The 14,295-nt window shown below is 40.4% G+C and overlaps 1 protein-coding gene across 2 annotated transcripts in view; it reads right to left on the bottom strand.

The window, feature by feature from the left end:
• Window positions 1-6,473: 6,473 nt before the first annotated feature.
• KCNJ6 (potassium inwardly rectifying channel subfamily J member 6) overlaps window positions 6,474-14,295 on the bottom strand; it is a 279,909-nt gene continuing 272,087 nt past the window's right edge. For both annotated transcript variants that reach the window (XM_032276884.1, XM_032276885.1), the window contains exon 4: window positions 6,474-7,492. In XM_032276884.1, coding sequence (XP_032132775.1) covers window positions 7,167-7,492 — 326 coding nt within the window. In that variant the 3' untranslated portion in view covers window positions 6,474-7,166. The remainder of the gene's footprint in view (window positions 7,493-14,295) is intronic.

The following is a 14,295-nucleotide window of genomic DNA, read 5'->3' as shown; positions in this document are numbered from 1 at the left end:
TGAAGCTTTAGTTCCACCCAAGTCTGAGCCACGGGAGGGTATTGCTCATACCCACTCCCTCAGGCAGCAATGCTGAGAGATGATGCCAGGGCAATACCCATGGTGGCTGGATCTGAGGACAGTGCTCCTTCCCTTTCTGTAAGATGACTGGCTGAATACCCAGAGGTTTGGGTAATGCAGGCTGACCAAAACTCAGCTCTCTGCACTGTAGTTGATCCAGCTCTACTAGTTGGTTTAGTGATAAGACCCAACACTGACATACTCCATAAGCCATTAACCTGGGCTAGGCTCTTTGTAGCCAAAAGTCTGCTCCTAGGCTCCTGGAAGACCTTGCCCTTCTGCATGAATGTTTTGTGATTTCTATCAGAATTTCAGAAACAATAATGATTACATGTTTATTTCACTAGTGCTTGTTGGTAGCAGATATTTACATTGCCTGAGAAAAACAGCCCTTCGTATTCTTATAAAGATTGGCTTAATTGATATCACAGTATTGATGATCGGTGTTAATACAACGGGCACTGAGCCTTAATCTTGAAATGGGCAGTTACACAATGTCAGTAGGAACGTTCATTCTCTGAAATCAAGATCTGTTTACTCTGTGGTCACAATTCTCTGGCCAACCATAGTGCACGTTAGGATTCACGTCTAGGGGTATAGTGTCTAAAAAATAACTCTATAAATACAGTTTTCATCAGTGATAGATCTAATCTCCATCACTTAATCATGTTGACTACACCAGCGAAATATTTTTGTGTGCCTTAAAAGTATTTTGCCTTTCTTTTGCTACGACTGTTTTATTGAATTAGGTGGATACACGAAGCTTTCTTTTACCAAGGCAATGAGGCCAAGTAAAAGTTTGACTCCTTTTACATTTATTTAAGTTTTACGGTGTTGAACTTGAGATCTGTTTCCTCCTACTTAGTTGCTATGCTCTTCCGTGCAGTTAAAGGGTCACAAGCTTTTCGCATGGTCTATATTGTAGATACCATTACCTACTTAGTTTCAGACACAGGATCAAATCCATCACTTATCTGTGGACAATACAACAACATCACAATGATTTGTTACATTGTTACATTTTTTTCTTTCTCATCTAATTTCCAGGAAAGTGCTCGTAAGAGAACTTGATATGTTTTTCCATAGAACTAAAAAGATAGGGAACCTAGCTTGGCTGACTACATCTGGCATTAGAAATGCTTCTTTAGAAGACAAAGGAGTTCAGCTTAGTGACACCAAAGAATGTCATTTCATATTGACTTATCTAAAAACCCCAAAGTCTGGATTTTTTCCATCTATTATGTCAGTAATGACCAATCTTTGTCTTTGCTTCAGACTCAGCGCAAGAACTCCAACAACGCTTTACTATACTTCTGCGTCTCCCTGAGCTCTTTTCAAAGGACCTTTTGCTTTTCCAAAAGAAGCATTTAGTTCTTTAATTGCATGTTAAACTTCTAGCTTAGTGGCTAGAGAGAGCTGGAACTAGCGCAATTAAACATGAGCGGTAGCTCCAGGTTCACGTTCATCACCTTGATCAGTCGTAAATTGTAGGCCAGAGAAAACTAGCAAGAAAACAGAGGGAGATATCTGGGCCACCTGTTTAGCTCTCCTCCATGAGAACCACGTGGGGGAGCAGGGCGGGTCTGACAGTATGGTAACTGTGGCAGGTTTGGGCTGCTTCGCTGAGCAGAGACCGACGGCCTGAGCTATGTACGTCATCCAACGCCTGTGGGTGCCACTGAAGCAGTATGTCAGTTGCTGGGCTGGGAATGCCCATTTCTCTATTGTTCATTAATGAGTAATTTTACCATACCCGCTTTCTGAGTTGACCACTGGGTCCCGGCTGGCTGCTGACTCTCTTTGCCACTCTGGAGGAATGGCTATGAAAAGGAAGGGTTCTTCCTTTGAGACCCTAACTGAATGACTGTGCCCTCTAAGTGTTGTGAAGCAGTTGCCCCTTTGACAAAAAGAAAAAAAAAAAGGGTTATGTTTCTTTTGGAACAGACTTATGAGTAACTTCAATAGATTTATACTAGCAAAGAACGTCATTCTTTCATATTGCGTAGGAATCTCTTAAGAGTACAGTACAATATTTCATAGTACTTAGCAATACTATTACATACTATTAATAGTACTGTTACTAGTAATAGTACCAATAGTACTTAACAGTACGGTACAGGGGTTGGCAAACTTTTCCTATACAGGGCCAGAGAGTAAATATTTTAATCTTTGCTGGCCACACAGTCTCTGTTGTAATCACTTAGCTCTGCTAGTGCAAGTGGAAGCAGCCATAGGCAATACACAGACAAATGGCTGTGACTGTATTCCAATAAAACTTTATTTGTGGACACTGAAATGTGAATTTAGGATGATTTTCACATGTCACAAAATATTCTTCTTTTCTTTTTTTCCCCCAATCATTAAAAAATGTAAAAATCCCTTTAAGCTCATAAGTGGTACAGTAACAGGCAGCAGGCCAGATTTTTTCTTTTTTTTTTTTTTTAGCAGATTAGTTTTGCCAAAATTTTTCATAGTAAAAACAGCCCGCAGCTTAGGGCCTTGTGACCTGGATTTGAGACCAGGAGCTATGATTCACAGGCCTTGTAAACTTGGCCAGTTTGCCCAAACCCTAGTTTTCCCTCTATAAAATGTAAATTATAATACTCAGCCTCTCATGGTGAATTAGAATGAAATAAGACCATTTGTACAAGTGCTCTTCATGCTCTCAAACACCACATCATGTTGGGTAAAATATCGTTTGTGATTATTGTACATTCTGTGCTTTGTCAAAACCTCTTAGCAGCCTTCTGACAGAATGTTGACTTCTAGATGACACTCTGCATATAAATCACTCAAGACATTAAAGGCAGAAATACTAGGAAGAGGTGTGCTTTACTCAATTTAAAATTAAAGGCTAACATTTTCTTAAAGGTTGGCCATAAAGTTTGGAAACAAGATAATGTCATTTTAGTGTATTGTCATGTAATATCAATGAATCATCTATTGTGTATATGTTACCTATGTTTTTCAATGTTGAAGCCACCCATTGAAAGGAAATCATCCTAGAAGATAATGTCTACCATATATATAGGAGATTCAATTTTCAGTGACCTTCCTGACATTTCTAAATCATGCAGAGTATCACCCAAGTCAAGGAAAGAAAGACTGCAGAGTATCCAGACTACTAGCAAACTGTTTTGGAAGTGACTTATGAGCATTTTAATTGTATTCTCTCAGCAAATCGAATGATTTCCCCTTCTTCTGGTGAGTTCAGGTAGTTTTCTAACAGCATTCTTATGCCCCCTTTCTCTGTCCACCAGTTCCCATCTTTTTAAGCAGTTCCTAAATATCGCAAAGACGCTGGCTTAAATCTAAATAAAAAAGCAAAGGGGAAAAAGTAAGAAACCTGAAGTGTAAGAAAATGTAGGGATGAAAGGCCTAAGAATGTTGCTTTGGTGAATTCAAAATTTACACTATTAAATGAAGTCATGAATAATTTTTAAATTAGAGTGCAATGAAAAATAGACATTTCAGAGCCCTAGCTTGGTTAAACCTGCAAGAGAAAATTGTGCTTAAGAAATAGGTTGACATGTGTAGCTGGGCTCCTGTTAGGGAACATAAGGTATTGAACTAAAGCAATAGAATTGGAACTGGGGAACCAGGGAAAGAGCAAAGGATAGAGATAGATGGAAGAAGGGAGTCAGGAAGAGAGAGTTCTGCCTCATGAACTCAGAGGGAATATATGTTGGAACAGCCAGGCTGGAGTGCCACGTTTGAAGGAACAAAAAAGTTGACATTTGCTGTGTTAATGTAAAAGAGTATAGCTTACCCAGGGGACAGCTAAGACATAAATGACTTTATTGGTTCCATAAAGTTGATCTATAAATGAATGGGTGCTCTTCCAGTCAGAGAGCACGCTGGGGCGGATGGAGGTGAGAATCCGAGGAACTCAGCAGCCTTAGTGGGGGCCATGCTTGCAGCCGAAACTGCCCTTCCTTTCAAGAGCACTTTGTCCTGTCAGACTGGGGTCATCTGTGGCACACCATAACCCTCAAACCCCAAATTCTTATCTGGCTCATGGATCCCACCATGCTTTGTGGAAAAGTGACTAAAATATGTTAACCAAACAGACCAAAGTATCCATTTGAGAGTGATCTTCATTAGTTATGGATACTGTTGCATTAAAAGAGACTTTTAAAAAATTCTCATAGCACGGTTTGCTAATGGAGTGACTGAGGGAACGAGGACTGGATATTGTGGAATAGAATGAGTGGAAATTGTGGGGTCAATTTTGTTGAACTGTCTTAATGGAAAACACCATTCACTCACGACTTGCTGCTTAGAAAATCAGTCTCAAAGAACTTCAGTTCCGAATTTTAACAGTTGACACAAAATACACTGTTAAACTGTGTTATCAACAACTGTAGAAAAATAGACATGTTTGGTAGGGACGTTCTAGTAAAAGGTTCTTCAGGAGCATCCTCATTTAAAGATTCAAAGGCTCACATTACAAAAACGAGATTTGGTTCAAGTTCTGTCTCCAACTACATCGATACCAAAGACAGTGAGAAACAGGGAGAGACCTCACATCCGGGTGCCCGTCACAGACACATAACTGACGTGTGCACGTGGCCAACGTGTCGTCAAGGCTCTTCGTTCAGTTGTGCTAAAGGGCAGGCAAGCAGGGATCAGACCCTGAGCTGCTCTTCCAACCAGACACCGGGGTATGTGCTGTCCTTTAAACCTCAGGAGTGGAATTAAAAAGGCCCAGTGAATCTTCAAGAGCTAAATTAGAAGACATTTTGCAGCCCCTACTCCATCTCGCTTTGTGCCACCCATGGCCTTCCCTGCAACCCTGGCAAGGCTGCAGGGGAGCTCCCCAAGCCAAGAGTGCTCTTGGTAAGGCTGCAGGTACCTCCCCATAGCCTCGAGGGGAGATCGAGCTTCCTCCTCCCAGACCACCACCTCCTTCTTAGAGTGCGTGAAATAAAGAAATGATTCAACAGAGATTCAATGCAAAAAAAGGAAATGCTGGCAAACAGGAAGGGGCTATGGCCAACAGTTTTGTTTTCCTTAAAGTCAGTGCCAACAGGCAGTTGTCCTGATCCAAGGTCTCTGAGACGGGAGAGGGGAGACCCCAAGGTTATATTTAGGAGCCACTTTCCTTATCCTGGGACTTCTTATTTAGTAGACAAGGTCCCCAGACTACAGCAAAGGCCTGTGCAATTGGGTCAGGGAAGGCAAGGGAAACAAAGAGGGACAGCTAGTTTGATCTCTTTAACCTCCACGGTGCAGAGCCTCAAACTGAGCACAGCTGTAGGAGCTGAAAATAAACTTGGATCCATTCAATGAATATTTATGATGGGCAACTGTGTTAAAGAACAAACAGCTTATAAATGCAAAATTAATGTGAAAGATCTGTTACAGTGCAAAATCTCCACCTGCCCCGGAGGTTTCATCTAAGATTCTTTTTCTTATTTTTTTCATTTTAAAATTTAGATTTCCAGTACAAATACTCTTCCCTCCCTCCTTCCTTCCTTCCTTCCTTCCTCCCTCCCTCCCTCCCTCCCTTCCTTCCTTCCTTCCTTCCTTCCTTCCTCCCTCCCTTCCTCCCTTCCTCCATTCCTCCCTTCCTTTTGGCAGATTAAAGTGAATTAAGGCTATAGTTTTTTGTTTGTTTTCTTTTGATTGAGAGATACTTTGGATTTGATTTCTAACCTGTGGCATTCTCTAGAGGTATTTCTTAGACAATCATCAAGATTGTTGATCTAATCTTTGAATACTGCACTCTGGTCATTTCAAAAAAAAAAAAAAAAAGATCACAATGCAAGAAATGTTGATGGATAAGCCCCAGGGACAGGCGAGATGTCATCCTCAGAACACCAGATGGAGTCAAAAGAGTGTGAGAGGTCAGTAGTGATTATAATGCATGTCACTCACTAAGCGCCGTCATGAATTTCATGGCTTTAGACCCAAACCATCTTCTGCTAACTTACCATGTCTCATTGTAACAGTCTGTAGAGAAACTACAGCTGGAGAATCCACGATTTTGCAGAAAAGTTTCTAAATTATTGTACTACAAAGGGTGAGAGCTCATGTGAAAAGTAAAAACATACCCTTGGTGACACGGTAGAGAATGTCCCCTTCCTGGTATTCCCCCCGCTCCAGGCCAGTTAGTGAGGCCCTTGTTGTCTTAAAAAAAAGAAAAAGACATCTGTTTTGTAACGTTACATAGTACATCAGCTTAGTGGTGGTGGGTTTTACCATCTACCAGACCTCTCAATTTCCCCCAGACCTATGGCTTATTAGATTCAATGAAAGGATCAGTGTGGGAACAGTGAGGTGCCCTGACGGCTGGCTGCTAGTCTGAGATACAAACAAAGGCCATGCACTGAAGGACCAGCCGTCAATGGGCTCAAAATAACCTGGAAAACACTGACATCAAAACAGAAATGTCTACTGCATGTTAAGAATCTTTCTTTCTTTTTTTTTTTTTCTTCTTATTTCTAAAGTTATATATCTAAACCTACATTAGTGATACATCTATGTACAGTATTTAGAAGTTCTGTTCTATGGTACTTTTGTACATGCTGGGTTTTATTACTAACTGCAAAAAGAAAATAATTACATAAGGCATATATATGTACAGTAGTTTATCTTCAGCTCACCTGGGCCCTGTTAACTGCCACACCCACACGGGGCAAGCACCTCACCCTGTAGTAGATGAAATGAATTGGGATCTATAAAACTGAGGGCTCCACTCTGTGTCTCACTGAATGAATAAATAGGCACCGGAAACCTTACTTGTCATATCCCAGGTAAAATCTTTGACACACCCTTTTGAGTGATCTGGTATTGTACAACACATGCAGGTAAGTAACTGAAAGCTCCAGGAGTTGGATGTGTAGTATTTTGGGAGGAGACCAGGCTTGGGCCACAAATGAGGGCACTTTGCACTTTTCACCAAATCCGTGTCTACCTTGTCAATCTAAGTAACTGAGAGAGGGCAGGTAGATATTTTACACCTTGAAGATTTGTTTTCTGGTAATGTAAAAATTAAATATGAATAAATAAAGAACAAAGCAAGAGAGACAGAAAAGAAAGAGAATGAGAGACAAGGAAAGATTGCGTCAGGGGAGAAGAGAAGGGGTTGCCCAGCTAGGGCACTAAACTTTGGATTCATTCTCCAGGTTTGCCACATCACCATTTCTTTCTGTTTGCTCTTCGAGGTTCTTTTCTTCCTCTTCAGTCTCCAGTTCTGCATGTTGGTTGAGTTTGCTGGATACAGACCAACTCAGGGGCAGCTCTGCCCTGCTGGCTAACTCAGCCAGCTCTTTGGCACTAAGGGATGGGGTGCTGGTCTCATAGGTCTCATGGAAGCTGTTGTAGTCAACTTCGTAGAACCCATCCTCCAGTGTCAGGACAGGTGTGAACCGATAACCCCACAGGATCTCACTGGTAATGTAGGAGCTTCGAGCTTGGCATGTCATCCCTGCAGAGAGAAGAATGGAGGCTTTAGCATACATGAGCGCGGGCTCTCTGTGGTCCAGGAGACCCTGAGCGGGAAGGATCCCTGCATGCGGCTGTTGAGACTGACCTGCATACGATGCCACAACTTAGTCGGTGTCATTCACGTTGTGGACACATGCTAATGTGCCATGGAGATTCCAGGCCTCTCAGTGGAGTCCTGGGGAACAGTGAGAGAGCCCTGGCTCACATCAAGTCACATTTGCCTGCGTGGTCATGCACACACAAAGGAGGTTGAATGTGCAAATGCACATAAGTGCTCACGTGTGTGTGGCTATGTCTTGTTCACTCTTTGCTCTGGGAGAACCCTGAAGTCATGACTCTGGCCTCCTACTGCTCTTGGAGGGTTAGCCTGGGTCCTAATGGGATTTGAGCTCTTTGGCCACAGACTTAGAATGAAATTTCACGTAAGGAACTACACTTAGGCTGCTTTTAAGCTAGAGGCCACAGATCAGTGTTACCCTTCCACCTGCCATTAACACACAGGCCATGAATGAGGCTGGAAGGGTTACTCACCTGAGTTTGCACTTTTCTTAAGCCCAGTGGTCATAGTTGCTCAGATTGTGCAATCGTAACTACTTTAAAAGCTTTTCCCTCTTCTTTTTTTTTTTTTTTTTTTTTTTTTTTTTGAGATGGAGTCTCCCTCTGTTGCCCAGGCTGTAGTGCAGTGGTTCAGTCTCGGGTCATTGCAACCTCTGCCTCTCGGGTTCAAGCAATTCTCCTGCCTCAGCCTCCTGAGTAGCTGGGACTACAGGCACATGCTGCCACACCTACTTTTTTTTTTTTTTTGGTATTTTAGTAGAAGATTTACGCAGAAGGGATTTAGCTGCGTTGCCCAGGCTGGTCGCGAGCTCCTGAGCTCAGGCAATTCACCTGCCTTGGCCTCTCAAAATGCTGGCATGATTACAGGCGTGGGCCACCGTGACTGGCCACTTTCCCCCCTTCTTAAAGATGAGAAGTCTTTTTGTAATTTGCACAGAAGCACCATGTGAGCTACTGGCAGCCCTAGAGTCAGAAGTAACTTTCTTTTAAATATGAAATGGCAGAATGAGGAAAATTCTAGCCACCTCCTTGGAAAATAAAACTAGGCAACAAGTGTGGCATAAGGTATGAGACATGACACTTGTGTATTTTTTCTGAGGCCAAAGAACTCTCTTATAAAAATTCTCAGGAAATGGAAACATTCATTCAGTCATTAATCCAGGGCTGACTTCTCCATTAAACAAAAAGGCATGCTGTCTACAGCCCATGATACTTTTAGAGGCCCATGAAAATATTTTAACTCTTTTAAAATCAGAAAAGATAAACTTTTAGATGGAAACAATGTTAATATATTCATTTTTATACCTATACAATTGTAAAATATAACTTAAAAATTTTTTATAATGGAGCAAGAGGCTTACAAAGGCAAGATCACCAGGGACTCATGAATATCATACTGTGGCCCTGTGACCATTCATTCAGGAGAGCGGCCAGCCAGTCAATCAGTATTTAGGACCAACAATAAATATTAGGCAGCTGCTTTATGCTGAATGCAGAGTGTTTTACAGCAGTCATATGTGTCTGTTTTCCTTGTTGAATTGTGAATGTCTTGAGGATCTATTTGTCTTGTTTCCATATTCCTTAGCATTTAGCACAGTGCTTCAACATTGGAGGTTCCCAATAAGTACTTATGGCTAAGTAAAAAGACATGGCCAATGAACAATATTAAGCTGTTTCTGTATAGTTCCTATACAGAGCTATAAAGAATTATACAGAAACAGCTTAATATTGTTCATTGGCCATTTCTGAAATGTATTATTAATATTAAATACAAAGATGGCTTGTGAATCTTTAGAAAAGAAAGCGGGAGCATCACGTCTGTCTGCATATGAAGGACCCTCAGCTAAAATATAACACAGTGCTGGAAAAGTACAAAATTCATAATTTGAATAAAACCTGAGTTCAATGAAAAGCAAATGATGGGCCTTCTGGTGCTGGTGAAGAGGTAGCAAATGCAGCTGTTCCTTCCCACCGAGTATAGCTGAGACCTCTGGACAATGTACAAAATGAAACCATCTGAAGACTCTAGACAGTTCACAATAGCAGAATGACTGGAGAAGGGAGACAAAACTTAAAGAATAAATTGGGGATCAAATTTTCTCCCTTCCTCTTTTGTCTTCTGGCTTTAACCTGAGCATGGCCCCAATGCAGAACAAGTGCCAGCAAGAAAGTCTCGGAGAGAAACCCTGCCTTTCTAACCAGAGTACCAGGAAAAGGTGCTGCTGAGTCAGAGACGGGAGTGGGAATCCCCATTGAGTGTGAGAAATTCCCCACCAGCTCTGAGTGCAGCCTTTGTCCTCAGCTGCTCTGCAGTGCAGCGGTGACACAGGCACCAAAAATTCTGAGAGAGCCTGTCTTTGTGGACCGAGCATTGGGAAATGGGAATTCCCGGGACCAGAGTCTGTGTCTGCATTTTCCTCTTTCCTCTCACTGCTTTATCCTGAGAGTGGCCCCAACTGTGTAAAACCATGCAGCAGCCCAGGTGGCTCAAATGCTGGGCAAATTTTGGCTTTCGAGAAAGAAGTATCAGAAAAGGGGGCCTGGGAGCTGAAAGTAGGGGTCGACCAGCAGGAGGGGTGGATCTCACAGAGGAGAGAACTGGAGAAGAGGATTTCCAGATTCTGTGTATGAACTGATATAATCCTGAGCTTTGCATGCACAGGAAAGAAAACAATAAAAAAAGATAGACTTAAAAATTACTACATTTTGTGATATGTGACCACACCTCTAAATGCCAAAGAAGAAACCATAATGGAAATTCAGTAATACTTAGGATTGAATAACACTGAAATTCTAAATATCAAAATTAAAGGGCATATAGAAAGTAAGAAAAATACATCTAAATGCATGTGTTAGAAAGGAATAAAGTCTGAACATTAATGTTTAGAATATTCAACTTAAGACATTAGAAAATTAACAATAGAATTAATTTATGGGAAATAGGAAATAAAGATCACTGTGTAAGTTAATAAAATATAAAACAAATCAACCACAGTGAAGATCAATAAAGTCAAAAGTTGTTTTTTGAAAAGTCTAGTAAAATAGACAAATCTCTGATCAGACTGGCCAAGTAAAAGCTATAGAAGGCAAAAAATAAACTGCATTGGGAGCTCAAAGGTATACATAATCATAGAAACAGCAGAGACTGAAAACACAAAAGGGCATTAAAATAACTTAAAAACATAGATGAAATGGATGATTTTCTAAATCATATAACTTACCAATACTTATTTAAGTAAAAACAAAAAACAGAGATACCTTATAACCAATTATGAAATTGAGTCAGTGATTTAAAACTTCCCATAAAGAAATTACAAAGCCCAGACAATGTTAAAGATGAGTTCAGTGAAATATTCTAGGAAGAAATCATCATGATAATTTTACATAAACTTTCCCAGGAAATAGAAGAATTATTTCCTAACTTGTTCTATAAGGCAAATAATCTTGATAATAAAGTAATAAATATAGTACAAGAAAGAAAAAAAAAAAAAAAGGAAAACACAAGGCCATATTATTCACTTGTGTGCCTACAAGAATCCTAGAAAAAATATTAGCAAACCAAATCCAACAGTTTAGAAAAAAAGAAAAAATACACCATGACCAAGTTGGGTTTATCCCAAGGAATACAAGGGTGGTTTAACATTAGAATGCTGATTTTAACATTTATCATGTTAAAAGATTGAAAGATCATTTTAATATGTGCACAGAATTCATTTGATAAAATTCAACACCCACTTATGATGAAACTTCTTAATGAACTTTGAGTACGAGACCAACTGTATTTACTAAAAATCTAAACAATTATTATTCTTGATGACGATCAGCAAAAGTTAGGATAATTTAAAGTCAGAACCAGTGATTTTAAAAACAGATGCAGTAAATGCTTGCCATCACCTTTTCTATTCAGCATTGTACCAAAGGCCTTTGCCAATATAAATAAGATAAAACAAAGAAATAATACAATTTGAATCAGAAATAAATAAAACTTTCATTATTTGCAGATAATATAACTGTGTACCTAGAAAATCCACGAGAGTAGAACTACTATTAGGATTACTAAGAATGTTTAGCCAGGTGGCTAGAATTAAAAATCTATGCAGAAAACGTATGCATTTTTTTTTATATATCAACAACAAACAAAAGACATAACAACAACCCCTTCACCATTTCCTTTAGCAACAGCAACAAAAAAACCAGAAATAAATCTAATAATAGAAATATAAAACCTTTATGACAATTTATAAATTATTCAATTTGAGAGATAGTAAGGAAGATTTAAATAGAAAGTAAAGATAGTAAGGAATAGAAAGGAAGACAGTAAGGAAGATTTAAATAAATAGAGAGATATACCATGTTCATGGATAGGATGATTAAACATCCTAAAGATGTCAGTTTTTCCCAAGGTACTTTATAGATTCAATGCAATTCCAACCAAATATTTTTAAAGTTTTTTAAAAAATGGATTTGACAAACTTATTAATACACCATAAGGAAGTACAAAGACTCAAGAGTCAAAACACTCCTGAAGAAGAACAAACTGTAGGGACCCACTCTATTAGATCACAGAACATATTTAGTAACCATGGAACATGTGCAACAGGAAATATGTATGGCTATGTTCACAGCAGTTGATATACTTTGGATATTTGTCCTCTCCAAATCCCAGGTTGAAATTTAATCCCCTATGTTGGGGGTGGGGGCTGAGGGAAGGTGTTTGGGTCATGGGGTGCTTGGTGCCATGCTCAAAGTAATGAGTAAATTCTCATTCTATTCCTTCCCATGAGAACTGATTGTTTAAAAAGAGCCTGGCACCCACCTCTCATCTCTCTCTTCCTTTCTCTCTTGCCTTGTGAGCTCTGTGCACCTACTCCCTTTTCCCCTTCTGCCATGAGTGGGCACTTCCTGAAGCCCTCACCAGAGGCTGGTGCCATGCTTCCTCTACAGCCTGCAGACCGTGAGCCAAGTGAACCTCTTTTCTTTATAAATTACCCAGCCTCAGGTATTCCTTTATAGCAACACAATGAACTAGGACAGCAGTATCATTTTTAACAAATTGGAAACAATCCAACCGTCCATTGATGAACAATGGCATATATTCACCTAGTCAAATTTTAAGAAGTAAAAATAAGTTATTTACACATGCAAGGTACAATGTAGATAAATCTTAGAAACATAATATTCAACAAAAAAGCAAGTTTCATGAAATATAAAAATATGCTACTTTTATGAAGTTAAAATAAGCGTAAGTGAATAATATAGTATTTAGGAATACATACAAATCATTTTTTTTTTCAGACAGAGTCTCACTCTGTCACCCAGGCTGGAGTGAAGTGGCACAACCTTGGTTCACTGCAGCTTCTTCCTCCTGGGTTCAAGTGGTTCTTTGCCTCAGCCTCCTGAGTAGCTGGGTTTATAGGCTTGCGCCACCATGCCTGGCTAATCTTTATATTTTTTGTAGAGATGGGGTTTTTCCATGTTGGCCAGGCTGGTCTTAAACTCCTGGCCTCAAGTGATCCTCCTACGTTGGCCTCCCAAAGTGTTGGGATTATAGGCATGAGCCACCACACTCACACAAATCACTTTTCAATTTTTTTTAAAGAAAGAAAGGGAATGTTAAAAACAAGTAGTTATATTGGGGTGAGGAAGGAATATAGAAGTAGCTATAATGGTTAGTAATGTTTTAGCTCAAGTGTTTTATATAATATTATTTTATTAATTAATTCATTAATTAATTTATTTGAGATGAAGTCTTACTCTGTTGCCCAGGCTGGAGTGCAGTGGTACGATCTTGGCTTACTGCAGTCTCTGCCTCCCAGGTTCAAGCAATCCTCCCACCTCAGACTCCCAAGTAATTGGGAGCACAGGCATGTGCCACCACGCTTGGCTAATTTTTGTATTTTTAGTAGAGACAGAGTTTCACCATGTTGGCCAGGCTGGTCTTGAATTCCTGACCTCAGGTGATCTGCCTGCCTTAGCCTTCCAAAGTGCTGGGATTACAGGTGTGAGCCACCATGCCTGGCCTATTATTTTATATTTTGAGACAGGGTCTCACTCTGCTACCCAGGCTCTAGTGCAGTGGCAGGAACTTGGCTCACTGTAGCCTCAGCCTCTCCGGGATTAGGTGATCCTCCCACTTCAGCCTCCTGAGTAGCTGAGATTACAGGCATGTTTCACCATACCTGACTATTTTTGTATTTTTTCTAGAGACAGGATTTTGCCATGTTGCCCAGTCTGGTCCCGAGTTCCCAGGCTCAATTGATCTGTCTGCCTCAGCCTCCCTGTCATGGGTGATTCTGTGTGTCAGTTTAACTGTGCTGGGGATACCCAGGTAGCTAATAAGACACTATTTATGGCTGTGTCTGTGAGGATGTTTCCAGAAGAGACCGGCATTTGAATCAGAACTGAGTAAGGAAGATCCGCCCTCACCTATGTGGTTGACTTCCACGGTGTTGTCTGACCTAAGTTATTTCTCCAAATGGGTGGGTGGGTGTGTGTGTGTGTGTGTGTGTGTGTGTGTGTGGCTTTGAACAATTATTTCATTTCACAATTTCTCCACTGAGAGCTTCTCTGGATGCCTAGTTATTTTTCCAAGAGTTAAATTTATAGGGATATGCATGCAAACAGCCTGTTTTTGGGCGGCCATTTCATTCCTTATAAGACCATGGGAGAAGGAGGGCTTGGAGGGGAAGGGAGTGCCTGTGATGGGTAGTGATTGTAAGGCTCACC

This window comes from Sapajus apella, unplaced genomic scaffold (genome assembly GCF_009761245.1).
Source record: "Sapajus apella isolate SASKATOON/1434 unplaced genomic scaffold, GSC_monkey_1.0 scaffold8, whole genome shotgun sequence".
Taxonomy (NCBI): Eukaryota; Metazoa; Chordata; class Mammalia; order Primates; family Cebidae; genus Sapajus; species Sapajus apella.
This window is presented reverse-complemented; position numbering and strand designations above follow the sequence as displayed.